At 37.1% G+C, this 18,026-nt stretch overlaps 4 protein-coding genes across 4 annotated transcripts; 3 read left to right on the top strand and 1 right to left on the bottom strand.

Moving 5' to 3' along the window:
• The first annotated feature begins 1,167 nt into the window (after nt 1-1,167).
• Nucleotides 1,168-5,419, top strand: LOC125231829 (tropinone reductase-like 3). Its single transcript, XM_048137407.1, has 6 exons — nt 1,168-1,482; nt 1,578-1,755; nt 2,540-2,617; nt 3,431-3,577; nt 4,431-4,565; nt 4,735-5,419. Exons 1-6 carry the CDS (start codon nt 1,352-1,354, stop codon nt 4,903-4,905), a joined length of 840 nt encoding a protein of 279 aa, XP_047993364.1. The 5' UTR covers nt 1,168-1,351; the 3' UTR covers nt 4,906-5,419.
• LOC125231828 (protein ecdysoneless homolog) lies at nt 5,414-9,011 on the bottom strand. The gene is made up of 3 exons (XM_048137406.1): nt 8,682-9,011; nt 8,354-8,556; nt 5,414-7,568 (listed from the first exon to the last, which is right to left on the bottom strand). The coding sequence occupies exons 1-3, from the start codon at nt 8,887-8,889 to the stop codon at nt 6,336-6,338; spliced, it is 1,644 nt and encodes a 547-aa protein (XP_047993363.1). The 5' UTR covers nt 8,890-9,011; the 3' UTR covers nt 5,414-6,335.
• A 2,518-nt stretch (nt 9,012-11,529) lies between these two features.
• On the top strand, nt 11,530-13,346 carry LOC125231712 (U6 snRNA phosphodiesterase 1). Its single transcript, XM_048137250.1, has 5 exons — nt 11,530-11,724; nt 11,829-11,971; nt 12,279-12,456; nt 12,832-12,994; nt 13,164-13,346. Exons 1-5 carry the CDS (start codon nt 11,636-11,638, stop codon nt 13,344-13,346), a joined length of 756 nt encoding a protein of 251 aa, XP_047993207.1. The 5' UTR covers nt 11,530-11,635.
• A 7-nt stretch (nt 13,347-13,353) lies between these two features.
• On the top strand, nt 13,354-14,839 carry LOC125231711. Its single transcript, XM_048137249.1, has one exon. The coding sequence runs from the start codon at nt 13,354-13,356 to the stop codon at nt 14,821-14,823; it is 1,470 nt and encodes a 489-aa protein (XP_047993206.1). The 3' UTR covers nt 14,824-14,839.
• The last annotated feature ends 3,187 nt before the right edge of the window (nt 14,840-18,026 follow it).

Below are 18,026 nucleotides of genomic sequence, written 5' to 3'. Positions count from 1 at the left end.
CGCCTTTCATCTCATAGCGCGACTCCCATGATGCCTCTGTCCATCCTCGTTCCCAATGTAAAAATGGCGTTTAGATTGTTGCAGCGCGAACGAAATTAAACTTATGCTGGTTGCAATAAGACGTAGATTTGTTTAAAAATATGCACACCTGCGATCTGCGGTAATAAAATTTTATGGCTTTCGCGATGATCACATTCATTAATGTCATAACCGCCAATTGCTTGCATTTGAAATTGAACTTTAAGTACTAAGAAATAACGTTGTTTTTGTAAAAAATTAAAGTAGTTTTTACTACATTGCGAAGTTTTCGTTTGTCAACTAGACGCACACATTTGCAACTTGGCGATCGGACACTTTTGAGTGTCGAATTTGTAGGTGATAGTGTATCTTGGTAGTTTAGATCGATGGTATGATAACTAAGTTTATAAACTTCTTAAATTATTTTCGCATTATATCGAGGCAAGGGTATTAATACCTTGTAACGAATTGGTAAGTCATTATTATGAAGCCATAAAACCAAAAAATTGCGCAATTATTAAAAACCTTTAATTGGGTATTAGTAGATTTGGTAGTAACTTTGAATATTGACTGGTATCCCCAAATGATGACAGTGATGACGTCATTCAAATGATTTTGATAGTGGTAATAAGTGCGAGAGGGACACCAGCCCCAACTTTAACCTCTCATGTGGACACACTTTTTGGCCTAACTACTCATTCTGGTTTAATTATAATTCTGTGCTTTTGACACAAAGTTAACGTTCAGGAATTGTTTATAGAAACAAGTGGAAACAAGACACAAGCCTTTAAGCTCGGAACACACTACGCGGACGTCCGTCGTAAAACGACCGCGACCGCGACCTATCAGTGTGCACGGAACAAAACATCCAGAGAGCCAGATTTCGATCGGACGTCCGTGCGCTCAAGGCCACGTCCGCGTCCGTCGACCGATAGTTTGCACGGTTATGTGTATTTCCATTGTCCAGATTCCCGTCCGCGGTCGATTTACGACGGACGTCCGCGTAGTGTGTTCCTAGCTTTAACGTTCAGGAACTGCGTATTCTTGGAATGGAAGCGAGATACTAGAGGTGCAAGTGTAGAGGGTCCTTTAGTAATTTGACATTGACACTCGGTATGAAGGGAAAACCTTCAAAATGAACTTTGAACGCAATACACTTGTTTGCTACTTTTTATCAAACATTTATAACTTTCTTATCAAGCAAATTAAGCCTGATATATTATGTTCTTTTGATTAAAAAAAGTATTTTCGTATTGGATGCTCGGTCATAAACACCGATCTTAAATTATATAGTTATAATAAAAGTTACCTAAAGATATTTTTTAATACTCAAATGATCCGTTCCATGGGAATCTTATCAATGGCGGGTAAAAGCTTTACCTCAATTAAGCCGTACAGTGTTAGTGCAGAATTCAATAATCGACTAAAAGGCAAAGTTGCTATAGTCACTGCATCAACTGAAGGGTAAGTATGTACCACAGGTATTATTTTTTGTCACAACTAAAAATGTTTAGGTCTATTGGAGAACACTAAATTTCTTTATTATATTTCTGTTATAGTATAGGATATGCCATTGCAAAGAGGCTTGGATGTGAGGGTGCATCAGTAGTAATATGTAGTAGAAAAGAGAACAATGTCCAGAAAGCAGTTAACGAGCTTCGCAAAGAAGGAATTACCGTGGAAGGTGTTGCATGCCATGTTGGGAATGCAGAACAGAGGAAGAAACTGTTTGATATTGTAAGTATAATTCTACTAATAAGAATAACAGAAGAATATAAATAACAAAAAAATAATTTTATTTAATATTTTGTTTTTCTTTGTACAACAGAGAATCAGGATAATACCTTCTAGTACTTATGGAAGTACCTATAAGAGTTTTATTCTTATTGTAACCATCGATTAGAGTGGACTTGTTAGTGGGTTTGATACCTATTGTATGAACTATTTTGATCCTGGGGAGTTGTTTTATCTTTCCATTCCATTACCAACACATCCATTGCACTATGCACTTGCAAATAATTGTTGACATTTGGGATAAGAGGAATAGTGAGGGTTTCTGATAACCAATCCAATGCAATATTTTTGTTTCAATTTCCATATGGAGGAAAAACAAAGTTTGTTTAAAAAAGTCAGAAATGCACAATAAATTCACAACCAAACTACGAAATATGCTGGTCAAAAATGTGACTATACTGTTTCGGAATTTATGGATTATATTTTGTAATAATCCTGTTTTTAGTTACTGTCGTTAGAAACTTAGTACATTTATGTATAAAGTTTTCAGTGTCATTATACTAAACTGTTACTACAATTATTTTTAAACTAGAGTTATACTGTCATATTAGGTTTAAGTAAGTAATAACTAATTTTGCAATACCCTACTAGGGTCCATGTTATAATTTGATGTGTAACTGGAAGCAAATAAATAAGTAACTCTATCAAAAATTACATCACTTTGCAACTCCTTCCAGTCAAATTTAAATGTGTCCTTCACTATCTTCAGCATATTTCATATTTTCAGGCTAATGACAAATTTGGGGGCCTTGATATACTAGTATCCAATGCGGCAGTTAATCCAGGAGTGTCACCAGTTTTAGAAGTAAGGAACTGATTCACATACAGTTAATGTCAGAGCGCCATCAAGTAAATCTTAGAAAACATTTCATCATTGCTAAATGCTAACACTAGATGGCATTATTCAGTAGGTAATTATAAAACCGGCCAAGAGCGTGTCGGGCCACGCTCAGTGTAGGGTTCCGTAGTTTTCCGTATTTTTTTCAAAAACTGTTTACCCTATCAAGTTGAAAATAATTTTTCCTAGAAAGTCTTTATAAAGTTCTATCTTTGTGATTTTTTTCATATTTTTTAAACTTATGGTTCATAAAAAGTTAGAGGGGGGGGGGACACACAATTTTTTTTACTTTTAGAGCGATTATTTCCGAAAATATTAACAATATCAAAAAATATTTTAGTAAACCCCTATTCATTTTTTAATACCTATCCAAAAATATATCACATGTTAGGGTTGAAATGAAAAAAAAAAATATCACTCCTCACTTTAACGTGTAGGGGGGGTACCCTAATAAAACATTTTTTTCCACTTTTTATTTTTGCACTTTGTCAGCGTGATTGATATACATATTGGCACCAAATCTTAGCTTTCTAGTGCTAACGGTCACTGAGATTATCCGCGGACGGACGGACGGACAGACAGACATGCCGAAACTATAAGGGTTCCTAGTTGACTACGGAACCCTAAAAAATGGATGATACTTATGCTTTGAATTTACTTGCCTGTGAAGGCAATTATGCAACTTTTAACGTGAATAAATAGCAGTGCCTTACTTGGTTAACAGGTAGGTAGGTACCTGTGTTTAAGTGTAAGCAAGTGTGTTTCTATAATTTGTTTCAGACAGAAGAGAATGTTTGGGACAAAATATTTGAAATCAATGTGAAATGCTCTTGGCTCTTGGCTAAGGAGGCATACCCCAATCTTGTTAAGCGAGGGGGAGGCTCCATTGTGTTTATTTCATCTATAGCTGGATATCAGCCAATGTCAGTAAGTATTGGACATATAATAGCAAAGAGGATCGAGTATTATAGAGAGTTACTGTCGAAAAAAAATGTGTAATCACAGTGCATAGACTGCCATCTCTTGACACAGGCTTAAAACTATTGAATCTCAGTTTTGACAATTTGGCCCATAATTATTCTTAGCTTGGTATGTTTTAAAATGTCAAATATTAATATTAGCGCCATCTAGCTGAGCGTATCCCAAAGGTGAAATGCCATCTAGGCCACCATACCTTTTTCTGTATGGTACTGAGGTACGTTTTTTTCTTAGACTTTATCTGTCTATACGGAATTATACATTTGCAGTTTGTTTTTGTCAATTTTGTGTAGATTAATTGGTTAATTATTTTTTAACATAGTAATGGTAAATTTTTTAAATATTGTATAACTTTTTGCTAATGCTTTATAGCTTTAATTATTAATAGTGTCTGAACCTGCCTTAAAAAATCTATATTATTTGTGGTCATGGTTTGTTAATATTTCTTGTATGTGGGTAGTTTTTGCACATTGTAATTTTTTCCTCAGTCACCCGTTGACCACGAACGCTGTAAAGAGTTCGAAACGTCGGGATGAATTTTAAATTCATTATACGCGATTTAATCCGTTTCCATAGTTTTATTTCATGAGTAACTATCGCGGTAACCGAAGACAATATTAAATTATTTTGTGTAAAAATACAATATTATTACATTAATTACCTACTTACCCTACTTATAATCTTTTCACATCAAATATCGAAAGTTTAAAATAGATGTTAGAATGTATTATGAACCTCGGCCCTCGGCACTTTTATTAGCAGTCACTCACACAAAAGTAAAATAAGATATTGTTGGTTTTAGCCTTTAGGTCCTTACAGCGTGAGTAAGACAACGTTATTGGGGTTGACCAAGGCTATCGCAAATGAAGTCGTGACGGACAACATAAGAGTTAATTGTGTTGCGCCAGGCATCATTGCTACGAAGTTTGCTTCAGCTGTAAGTACAAACCATACCTTTTATACCGATACTTACAATATTATTATTTATACTCTTACATACTTTTATTAGTAAAAAAATAATTTCCCATTGGTATGTCAACCCGACGCGGCTATATAAGTTTTTGAATTTGCCGCCTCAATCAGTAACGGTTTTTTCCGTCATCCAGATTACCGGTTCAGAAGCAGCTAAGGAGCAAAGCTTATCAATAGTGCCAATGAAGAGATTCGGAGAGACATCGGAAATCGCTGCCGCGGTGGCCTTTTTAGCGTCAAGTGACGCCAGCTACGTCACCGGCGAAACCATCGTGGTGGCTGGCGGCGCTCACGCCCATCTGTAATGTGTATGCATATGTATTATACAGGGTCACAGTGCCCTTGTATAGGTAAAGAGATAGTCATATAGATATTTTATGGACTCCTACAACTCCAGAGTTATTATTAAGATGCAAGCAGATCTCATCCTTATAGTAAGAGACAAAGTGGGATCTTTCACTAGACTTTCAACACATATATATCGTCACATATCTTTGTTGCCATATAATAACGATATTTAGAAGTCAGTATCTATTTGATACTGACTGGTACTTCTGTATAACACATTGACGAGCACCAAACGAGCACTATTATAAACGCCTTTCTATTGTTATTTGCGAAGTGCTCACCAACCTGTTAAACGAGTTTTGATCGAGATTACATGCTTCTAAAATAAGTTATTATGTACTAGCTACTAGCTTTTGCCCGCGGCTTCGCTCGCGTTAAATTCGAAAAATGTGGAATGCTCCATACAAACTTTCACCCACTATTTTAGGGGAGCGGGGGGTTAGAAAGAGACAAAAAGTAACCTATGTCTCACTCCCCATCCCTTCAACTATCTCGACTTAAAAAATCACGTCAATTCGTCGCTCCGTTTTGCCGTGAAAGACGGACAAACAAACAGACACACACACTTTTCCATTTATAGTATTAGTATGGATTTTGCATATTTGAAAAGGTTGTATATAGTCTGAGCACTCCCACTTTACCAGCAGATAAGTGGCGGTAAAATAGTTGAACTTCCGTTAGAAAAAAGAGGTGGGTGTGCTGGTTTGTTTAATATTTTCGAAGCTTTTATATTAACGCATTTTATAGTTTATAAGAACGTATTACTTGTGAGTATGGTGTGGGCGTTATGTGGAATATTGGGCTGTGGAAATAAAATCAAAGGTTATACTGAGACAATTTGAATTTTACTTGATATTTTATTATTTGGTTTTGTTCTCCATGATATATGTATAAGTTATTCTATTTATTAATATGATTATGTATTATTAAGGGACATCTATCTAAAGGCTGCTAATCTATTTTTCAGATTTTTCTTACTCAAATTTATAATGCATTCTCAGTATTTAAATTGATTTGGGTTCAGATATAATTGAAGTAACAGAAAAACCTTAAATACAGATAATGCTGCAAAACAATATCTTCGACCAAGGACACATTATACAACATCTAATAAATATAATAGATACATCATTTCATTTAAATAGATTACATGGATACATGCCCTGCGAATAGATAAGATACCTAAATAATCTAATACATGAATTACCTATTTTATGCCACAATTGGTATGTGTTTAAAAACTTTTCAATTTTTGACATAGTTGCGTAACAAGCTCATTACCTAACTAGTGCTGTAATATAGCACCATATTAGGTTATGGATTATGGGCATGTTATTGTTAATATTATACAATATTTAGTGTGGTACACATATAGTTTAATTTCACTTCACTCATCATCATCATCATCAGAGTCCAATAAATCTGTCTTCTTGACCCCAACAGATTTCAATAAATTACTGGAAGGTCCAGATAGTCCTTCTTCTTTCATACTTTGAATAATATTTTTCAATATGGTCTTGTTATCTTGTAACCCAGCTTGTGTGACCACTTCTAATTCATCATCTTGCTCCATATCATCTCCACTACTTGAGTTATCTTCATCACTATCAGAAGCCTCTTTACCAATGGTAATCATGTCTAACATCTTCTGAACAGAATTGACAAAGTCTTCTGGATCCAATTCTACATTTCCGGTTGAATCATCTTTAGTAGTCTCAATACCTTCAAAATCTGATGTCTTCATGAGAAATGAGGACAACTTTGATGTTACATTATTTGCAGTCAAAGTATCATTATCATTAAATTTTGTTCTTTTACCATATCTTGAGTCCAGCAGTTCATTTAATTGATCTGGATCAATTTTGAGCCAATCTTCATCATCTAGTTTGAATTCTTCTCCTGTTGATTTCTTTTGTAACAAGTCTTCTCTAGTTTGAGCAAACTCTATAGATAATTTCATGTTAGAAATTTCATTGGCCACTTGTGAATTTACAGGGCATTCCATAATGGAATAAAATTCTTTAGCATTTCTTAATAGTTCATTGTAGTCTTTTGAGCCCTCAATGTTATTTTTAAAATATCCACTAGCATTCAATTTGCTCATAAAGTTTTTGTACTGTTTTGATGAAAATATATCTAAATTAGGTTTGTTCATCAGAATTTGATATCCAGCAGTCAATTTGTGACCAATAACACATTTCTTGTCATTCATTTCTTTAAAGTTAATATTTTTAAGTGGTTTAGCATGCATTAGCATGGCATATAAACATTTGGTAAATTTAATGCCCATAATAACACAATCATTATATTCAATGCTTTTACAAGCTTTTGCATCTAGAACATCATGATTGCAGAATGCATTTACGAGTGGGGCGATGAGAGCAGGTTTAAGGGTAATTAAAGCAGCAATATCCACAGGTAGCTTGACAACAGTCCTATGAAATAGATTGTGCATCTTCTCAGGATAGTTTCCAATCCTGTTTAATATTGACTGTTGTATTGCATTAGATGCCACTGTTTTATTGGATGAATTGGCAATCATCTGAAGAGCATCTTTTAATTCTGCATCCCTTTGAAGATTAGGAGGTATTATGTGAATTTGGCCTTGATAGATAAATACCTAAAACAAACAGGTATAATAGTTAGTTTCTGTTGGATCCAATGGTTGATTGGTATAGAATGCCTTAAGACATTAAGTCCGCCATTTGTACAGTTTTATGTCATGCAATAAAGTGGAAATAAATAAATAGTTATTCAGTTTCAAAATACATAATAGTTAGATGTTTACATTTACATAAATTTCAGGTTTTATGTTGCAAGTACTATTTTGATAATAACATCTAATAATTCTTATTAGAAGGCTACTATCAAAGCAGCATAACAATATGGACCTGAATTAAATCTACACGTTTTTTTTTTTTTAATACTCTTACAAATAAATAAACTTCTGCTTATCTAATTCTAAAGAAATTTACAAACACACATTAAACATTGTTCAAAGTTGTTTAACTACTGTTTAGTGGACTTCAATAAATGTTACACTAAACATTTAGCCAAATGAACACTATTTAATATTTATATACTTGTAAACTAAATATATTTATAATATAAATATATTGACGACTGGTCTGGCGCAGTCGGTAGTGACCCTGCCTGCTACGCCGCGGTCCCGGGTTCGAATCCCGGTAAGGGCATTTATTTGTGTGATGAGCACAGATATTTGTTCCTGAGTCATGGATGTTTTCTATGTATATAAGTATTTATATATTATATATATCGTTGTCTGAGTACCTGCAACACAAGCCTTCTTGAGCTTACCGTGGGACTCAGTCAATCTGTGTAAGAATGTCCTATAATATTAAAAAAAAATATATATATATTAAGGAAAAAGAAATTAAAACTTACTCTGTTATCTGTACTGTCAGGATTTGCCCAGGAAGGTAAATAATCTGCAGCTTCAATAAGCAAGAATTCACCATCATCATCTCGGACTTGTACTATTAAATTCTTGAACTTTTTAGTTATTTCTAGTACTAGGTACACAATGAACCACTCATCCTCAATGTTATCACCGAAACATGTGATACTAGCAAGGTGTTCAGGTATATCTGTAAGTGATACAAAACAAACATAATAATTTGTAACATTGGTATATGACTGATACCTATAGTATAGTACTTTCAACACATATCATTATATTAGTAAATTAGCTAGCTTAATCACTAATGGTTACCTTCTTTGGAAGCATACTCAATCGGTCTATGAACCCTAAATTCATCCCTGTGCCAAATGTAATTGGTGGACAAGCTTTGTATGCAAGTGTTCAACTGCAAACACAAAGCATCCCAATCATAACCATCTGATGAATGCGCCGAAAAAAATAAACACTCAACAGAATCCTCGAGTAATGGTACGACTTTAGCTCCATTAGTTTGTGCCATTTCTTTAGCTTAGCGGCATTAAATTCACCTTACAACAAAACAATAAAATTCTAACCTCTTAACAAAATATCAATAAACCGAATATGGAGATTAGAAATATAAGGAGCGAAAGCTTTAAGTATCAGAAGTGCACGTATAAAAGAAAAGATAGGTGGCGCTGCAATCGCAGGTGCATAAGGGTTTGACAATCTCTTTGCCTTCTCGGTAGTGACCCCGCCTACGGAGCAAGAGGTCCCGGGTTCAAATCCTGATGAGACCTTTTTTATTTTTTCTACTAATATTTTTCTTGAATTATTTTATTTTTATAATGTCCAAAAATATTTTGTTTTGTTACAAGTTAACATTTGTATGAATAAAGCTAGGAACACACTACGCGGACGTCCGTCGTAAATCGACCGCGGACGGGAATCTGGACAATGGAAATACACATAACCGTGCAAACTATCGGTCGACGGACGCGGACGTGGCCTTGAGCGCACGGACGTCCGATCGAAATCTGGCTCTCTGGATGTTTTGTTCCGTGCACACTGATAGGTCGCGGTCGCGGTCGTTTTACGACGGACGTCCGCGTAGTATGTTCCTATACTACGCGTAAAGCTAGGAACATACTACGCGGACGTCCGTCGTAAAACGACCGCGACCGCGACCTATCAGTGTGCACGGAACAAAACATCCAGAGAGCCAGATTTCGATCGGACGTCCGTGCGCTCAAGGCCACGTCCGCGTCCGTCGACCGATAGTTTGCACGGTTATGTGTAATGTCATTGTCCAGATTCCCGTCCGCGGTCGATTCACGACGGACGTCCGCGTAGTGTGTTCCTAGTTTAAGGCTCCCCACAGACAGTCTTAAAAATTCATAATCTTAAAAAAAACTTGTATGCAATCTGACAGTTCAGATCTGTCAGTGTCTTGTCAGTGTCAGTTTGAACTGTCAGATTGCATACAAGTTTTTTTTAAGATTATGAATTTTTAAGACTGTCTGTGGGGAGCCTTAATGTATGAAAAAAAATTGGTTGTCTGTAAAGTCGATTTACGGACGGTAGTTTAACGTGATAACGTCAAACATTACAGTAGTATAGACAGGGGCGGTCAGAGTATAGCAAAAGGGGCCCGATTCTGGGACTTTTTTCACGTTTTTTTGTTCTTATTTGAAAGAATGCATTAAAATAAGCATCTTTTATAAATTAAAGTTTTTTTAAAAACCTACTAATTTAGGAGTTAGAGTGGTGCAAAGTTGCAAAATTTTCCCGTAGCATTACTAAGGCGCCAGAGACAGAAAGCGATATCGACGACGGAGCCCCGGGGCTCCTATTCTGTGCAGTTTGGCCTTCGGCCGTTTGAAGATACCTAACGAACCTATAGTGGGCCTTTGTGTGTCACGTCGACCAAGAGAGATACGAACGAATAAAATATAACGAACCTAACCTATACCTATATAAAAGTCGTCATTTTGTATCCTAGACCGTTTGCGAGACACGCGTTAATTTTATTAAAGTGCTAGTGCCATTTACTAATCTTAGAACCCTAATATCTCAGTAAATATTAATGGAAAAGAAAAAGTTTATATAACAAAACATCCTTATTTAAACGTGTTCTATATGATTTATCACTATTAACATAATAGGTTATATTGGTAAAAAAAAATCATCGTAAATTTTCTAAGTCTCTGGCGCCTTAGTAAATACTATGGGAAAATTCGCAACTTCGTACTGCTCTAACTCCTAAATAAGTAGGTTTTTCAAGCAACTTCATTGAAGTATAAAAGATGCTTATTTTAATGCAATCTTTCATGTTTTTAAATTACAAACACTCAAAAATAATAAATGAAAATTTTTAACAAAAATTTTCTAAGTCTCAAAATCGGGCCCCTTTTGCTTATACCCCAACCGTCCATACACAAACCACTTGCTCTTGCTTGGTGGCCTTGAGGAACGGGACAATGACGTCATCTTTTTCGTGCATGCAGCCCGTAGTAACGAGTTATTAGACGTTATCACGTCAAAAAGCAAAAAGATCGCTGTCAGAATCGAACCCGAAAACATCTGCGCACGAAGCCAGCGCACTACCACGGGACTACGTCTTGACTTGCTCAGTCTGACGAAATCAGCCTACAGAAAAGAACGTCTAATGTCATCTCACATCGCTGATCATTAAGCGAGACATGCTCTCCAAGCGGAGAGATTTGTAACTGCAATTACAAGGCCTCAGCTGGTCATTTTTGCGACTGTTCTACTTCGACAGACTTTCCTCCCTTTTTGCGTAAATTGCGTAAGAGAGCGCGCACACGGGCAACTGTTGACAGCGACTTTTTTGTCGCGACCTAGTATGAAAGTGCGCACACGAGGCGACGCAACTTTTCATACAAATACGAAAGTCGCCGAGCAACTGTGTCCCCCGTGGGCGCGCACCCTAAGGGCCCCCACAGACGGGAGACAAAACTGTTTTGTCTCCGTCGCTCGGTCTATGGGCTAGTATGAAGGTGCGCACACGAGGCGACGCAACTTTTCATACAAATACGAAAGTCGCCGAGCAACTTTGTCGCCCGTGTGCGCGCACCCTAAACGTAGATTCTATTTTCTTTGGTAATGTCATTTTGATATTTGTTATCTGTATAAATTTGTCATATGGAAGGATTCACGATTTACGACGAATTTTAACAATATTTCTATCCTTTAATATTATTGTGTGTATTTGGACTTGGTAGCAATGATAATTCACGAATAAATTATAATTTAGATGAGCTCCCATGTCTGGTTTGTCTTATATTGGTGACTACGGATCCAGTTCGGACGATAGTGACGCATATTCAGGGGAGAATATCGTAAGCTCCGAGAAGTACGTAATAACGTAAACAATTTAACTTTTAAGAATAAATCAAATCTTTTAATATATATAACCAGCTTTTTTTATTCTGTAAGTAAATAAATAATCATTTTCAGGGTAAAGTTACCTACGCCAAATTTGAGGAATGTCCCTGTGGTCGGGACAGAGGACCATGTAGATGACCCCGACCTACACAAAGGACGCACTCGATCCTTTCCCCATAAGAGAGGAAACTGGGCATCCTATGTTTATATAAGATGTATGTATTTTCTGTTTTTTAACCAAGCAAATATTTGATTTCTGATCTTCAATTTATTACATTGAAAATTTGTAACATTTTTAACCCCCGACGTAAAAACGACGGGGTGTTATAAGTTCGACGTGTCTGTATGTGGCATCGTAGCTCCCTAACGGATGAAGCAATTTAGATTTAGTTTATTTTTTGTTTGAAAGCTGAATTAGTTGGGAGTGTTCTTAGCCATGTTTCATGAAAATCGGTCTACTAGGTTGGTTTTTTTTTGTTATTTTAATTTTGTGGTTAGGTTATTATTAAATTATACTTACAGATCCCGAGGAAGAAAATTTGACAACACTAATAAGCAGATTTGTAGCTGAATGTCCTGGCAGTGATTTGCATGTGTGTGAAGACTTTCACATAAGTTTATCAAGAACTGTGACTTTGATGTACCATCTGATAACTCCATTTACCAAGTCTTTGCAAGATGCGGTTGATGGTATAGACAGGTAAGGTTATGAATTTGGTATTAAAATAACTTATAAAGACTGAAAAACTTTGATCTGACTTATAACTTATAATATCATTTGTAATTTTACATAATAAATTGCTCACATGTGCCTCATGTGGCAGTGAACAACTTAAGCAACAAAACAAGTCATATGTGTTTATTAAAACATCCCACTTTGTCCGTTACCATAAAGCCGCGATGTCAGTTTATTCATATAAAGATACAAACAAATCTCATGTTTATGGTAAGGGAGGAAGTGGGATGTGTTACTAAACAAAGTGAACAGAAACACACTCACAATTATTTGTTAAAAATTGATATTACAATCTTAAATATCATTCCAGTGTTTTAATGTTTATATTGTTTATTACAGCTTTGATTTGGGTTTTAAAAGTGTAAAGATATATTGCAATGAGGAGAAGAGCAGGACATTTGTGTCTTTAGCAGTTGATCACTTCAGTAACAAGTATCTGCTGAAAATTGTAGACAAGGTGGATGACATTCTTGTTGATTATAAGCTGCCAACGTTTTATGATGTATGTATTATTTTAACTGATATTTTATCTGTTTTATAACTAGGGCTTGTTACCCTTTTTCCTATCTGTTTAACATATACTGTCATGTTCAGCATGACATACATCTCTGTCTATTGCTGTACATTAATATGTAGATGTCTCCTTTATAAGTATTATTTTTGATCTACAGAATCCATCACTGCATATGAGTATATTGTGGGCTAATGGTGACAAGAAGGCAGAATTAACCAGTGTCCTGGACAATCTAAATAATATTCTTTATCAAGAAGTTGAAAAGTGTCTTAAAACTGTGACAGTGGACAGAGTGAATTGCAAGATTGGAAACAAATTTTATCAATTTACTTTACAGTGAACGAACAATGGAACAAGGAAGAAATAAAGTGTTCATAAATCCTAATTTTAATAAGAGACCAAGCAACAACATCCCTGTGGGGAATGTGCCAGCAATGCATGTTAATCCAAACTTCTATCAACACTTCCACAATGTGCAATCATTGTCTAAGCCAAAAATCTTTATAAATCCTAACTTTGTTCGGCCTAATGTAACCAACAATCACCAAATTCAGTATGTGAGTACTCCACACTCTTATGTGAAGCCGAGCCCCCTCGCGGACAGTAGTAATACGTTGATTGCAACAGGACCTTCACATACTAGACACAAGTCTCAAAATGTAGCAAATCATAATTTTGATAGACCCAGTAGAGTAGATAAATCAGTTCCATATGTAAATAATAATACTCATGTTACGAATTGTTATATTAAACCTGGCCCCCTCAGGAACACATTGGCAGAAAGTTCTACTCAAACCAGCTCAGTTCCACAACAACCCTTCCAGACAAACTCCCGTTACTCCCTGGTGAGGTTTAAGAAACCTGAGGAGCCATTAATTAATATTATCAAACCACAAACAAGTACAATAAAAATTACCAAATATAAATCTATCAAACTTACTGATGTAAAAAAGAATCTAGACATTGTGAAACCAGTTGAAAAAGTAACACCATTTAAAGTTTCTAACAATCTCAAATTTTTGATTAGAACCACCAACAACCATAAAGTTATTTCTAAAACCCCCACCAAAACTACAAATAGGTATAAATTTGTCAGATCCACAAGTGGTATTGGAAAGCCACAGCTCAAGAGGCAGACATCCAATACTTCTAAGAAAATAATAAGTAATCGAACAAGAATCAAAGCTGTTGGCGTGTACAAGAAAAACAATATTCCATGCCCACAGTTTCGCAAATATGGAAAGTGCCTACGTAAATTATATGGAAAATGCGAGTTTCTTCATGACAAAAATCATGTGTCAATATGCAGGAAATTTCTCAATGGTGTGTGCCATAATAACGATTGCTTGTTGTCACACGAACTGTCTGATAAGAAAATGCCGACGTGCTACTTTTATCTAAAAGGAATGTGCACCAAAGACGGTTGTCCTTATCTTCACGTAAAGTTGAACGAAAAGGCCAAAATTTGCCATGATTTTATGAGAGGCTATTGTGAAAAGGGAGATAAATGTATGAATAGACATGTGGCCAAAAGCTTAAATATAGATAAAAATAGAAAACTTATTTTGAAGAGGGCGACACAGCAAAAGTTGATTAAATATAAACTTGAAAAGAATAAAGCAAAAAGTAATACGAGCAGCACGCAAAAAAGAAGAACCAGTAAAGTACACTTGAACCAACAGTCTTCCCAGGAGAATAATGACCATGGTAATAGGTATTATAAGGAGTCAGTAGCAGAATCAAGTACTAGCGAAAACATGGAAATTAAACCATCAAGATGTAAATTGGGCACTTTGCCATCTTACATAAAATTGTAATAGATTAGTCCAATCTGGAGAATGTAAGTACAAAATAATCTTGTTTAAAAGAACTAAATAATCATTAAGAAGGGTATCTTCTTGTCTCAGATGCCCTTTAAAATGTTTTATTCAGAGACTGAAATTTTATTAATATGCCAAAGTTCCAAATCCAGAATCAAAACTACGGGAACTTAAATGGATGTGCCTTTTAAGCTCATTATAAGGAAGAAGACGTATATTTCCCACCTTATATTAAAGTTTCTTTCAAAGAGATACGCTTCAATTTTGTGTATTTTCTGACTCGCTTGTAGACCGTGGCTTGCGTAGACTTCGTTCTCGTCGCATCTCATGGCCTATCATCCATAGTTCATCGACGCGACGTCGCCCACCTAAGACACTTCCATAGAGATCGAAGGCTTGATTTCGTCGCCCGCGTCGCATCGCATCGCCGTCGCGTGCCCGTCGTCCACGCAAACCACGGCGATAGGTTAGGTTAGGTATGCCTTACAAAGGGTTGAAACTGTTAAAAATGAAATTCTCTGTTGTCTTTTATAATAAGGGATATTATGTAAAACTACTCAAGAGGGCGCTTCTAACACATTTAGGAAGGTCTACCGCAAGCTACGTTAGACGTGTTGCCCCTATGTCGCACTTGTAAATTCGCACGTGTGACAGGGAAGCAACACGTCAAACACGTTCGCAGTAAACCCTCTGTAAAAACCGCCTTGATGCATCAGTGTTAATTGAAAACTTTTATGACGAAGATATGTATTAACTCGCCGTTGTAAGTTATTTTTGTTCTACTTCTGGACGTTTTTAGCCGTACCGTCCGAAGTGTCCGAACTATGTGTCACGTCACCAGAGAAGGTCCAGAGGGAGCGTGTGGTGCTCTGACTTGTGCCAGCTGTTTGTGTGGGAGCTTCGTCTATATTGTTGTAGAACTTTGAACTTTTGTTTTTTAAACTTTTGAACTATCATAGTATCTAATGGTCATAACACTGACAAAGATCACTGTTCATCATGATCATCTAGGTCATCTTTCTGTTGATGCTGGGGATCTCACATTGTAGAATTTTAATTTATTTTGATTAGATGGTCTTGTTATTGTTTGTACTATTTTGTGAAGGGTTGTAGTCATTTTCCCTCACAGGGCTAGCCGACTTGGGGGAGTCCTTGTATTGTATGTTGCCTATATACCTAAAGATTGTTATTTGTATTTTCTTGCCTAGTTGGGTATCTATTTGTTGGTTACTGGAATGTTGTCGTTTTCCCCCACGGTGACCACTTTTCGGCTTGGAGAAGAGTTTCGTGTATTATGTTTCTTGAATGTGGTTGTTTTTGTCGTAAAACGGTTTATAATAATAGGCGTTGGGAAGACCAGTGGAGGCCTCCGAAAAAAGAGGATGCTGGATGCTGTTATTGTCTTGATAATAAAATTTCTTGCGCCAAGTTATTTCCATTTCTCTTGAAAATCCGCTAGGCATTTCCGACTGAATTCGAAACCGTCATTTTCCAATCGGCTGTTTGTAGGAGTAGTGTTGTGTCTCCGTAGCTTTTCTCTTCATGGGAGTTTCTTCTGTGCAGCTGGCATGTTTAACCATGCTGCTGTTGACTGAACTAACTGGGAAAAGAAAGTCCTCCTTTCAAACAAGTGATTCTCTGTAGGTGGGATACTCTCTGAATGTTGTCATTACTTTTTCTGTGCCTATATAATCCTTTCCGTTCGTGAACCGACTCAGGTCCTCGATTATCTTCCGTAAATGCTGGATTGGCCGTAAAATTCGTTTTGGCGTAACGAACATGAGTTCTGGCCAAAATGTTGGAGCCTTGATACCTAGTTTCTACTCTCTCCGGTATTGCCTCTTTAAGCATTTTGATCTTGTCCACGTCGCTTTCTAGTTTTCCAAAAACGGGCTGGTTAGTGGAGTTCCTCTGTGGTGGCTGAAGTTCTGCCATCCGCACCGCCGGTAGTAGTGGCGGGGGTGGAGGACCCGCCGGCCACGCCGATCTGCCCATTTGTTTAGGTACTGGGTTAAACAATATTAAACACGTACGACCTGGCTTATGAGAGCATCTACATGTGGATCGCCCATGGCTTGTTCTCGCTCCGAACCTCCGACTCGAGAGTCCGAGGTCGTATCAGCTTCCGAGGCCGATCGCAAACCCTTGTCCTGCTCGCTTTCACTAATTTATTAGCTTTTCTACGCTATTAAAATCTTTTTAATCTACATGGCAGCGAGTTAAACACGTCATGACAAGTCTCCCTGCATGTTCATCCTGAATTTCCTGAAAAATGTTCTCCCTTCTAGTGTCAAAACATTTTTTTAACTGACGCTGTGCTTTCTCTCGGCACATAATAATCGTTTTATTGCTATGTAAAACGGTTATATTATGTTTGGGGCAGTTGTTGGGGGCTTGTGTGGAATAGGCCTTGAATTTTGGATAGCCGTAAGTGCAGTCCTAACTAAAAAACTGGAGAAAACTTCTGTTGCCTGTCCGCAGTATGTGGAAATTGCTGACTTCTGAAGCAACATGGAGTTGTAAGTGCAGTGTAGGTCTTGGCTAAGAACTGTGCTACCTCTTCTGCGCTTGGCGATCTGCAGTTAACCCTGTTCTCATGACACCATTTCCTCCATCGCCTAATGGCAGAATATACGTTTGAATGGTCGATCTTCTCCATCCTCTCCTCAACAACTCCTTTTCTTCCTTAGACCAGGTTGCTAGTTTGTGGCCCCACCCCCAACTTTCCAAATTTGAAGTTCTAGATTCCATTGGCGGGGTCGGCCGGTTGTCAGGTCTATCAGTACCCTCTGCAATCTCTGTATCCATCTCTAGAGGGCCCTCTATCGCTCGTGAACTCAAGTCTGCCATCCAGAATGGCTGAGTCCAATTTGGCGTCACTGTTAATTATGTGCCCCGAGCATTGTTTAAGTGTGTTAGTACTCGAGGTATCAAATTTGGCGGGGGGATTAGCCATGCTAGGGTGTAATCCCAGTTCCGACTGAATGCGTCTATAAAACTTGCTCCACGATTTGCCGGGTCTAGGCTGACGTACCTTGAGACGACTACCGATCTTCTTGACGCGAAAAGGTCGATATCGGGTGTCCCCCAGAGATTGAATGCTTCTGAAGTGGCCGCTGGAAACAGGTGCCATTCTGGGAGCGACTGTCTCCGCGACAGTCGGTCTCCAATTGTGTTGTACCTGCCCGGCAGGAACTGCG

This window comes from Leguminivora glycinivorella, chromosome 12 (assembly GCF_023078275.1).
Source record: "Leguminivora glycinivorella isolate SPB_JAAS2020 chromosome 12, LegGlyc_1.1, whole genome shotgun sequence".
Classification (NCBI taxonomy): domain Eukaryota; kingdom Metazoa; phylum Arthropoda; class Insecta; order Lepidoptera; family Tortricidae; genus Leguminivora; species Leguminivora glycinivorella.
This window is presented reverse-complemented; position numbering and strand designations above follow the sequence as displayed.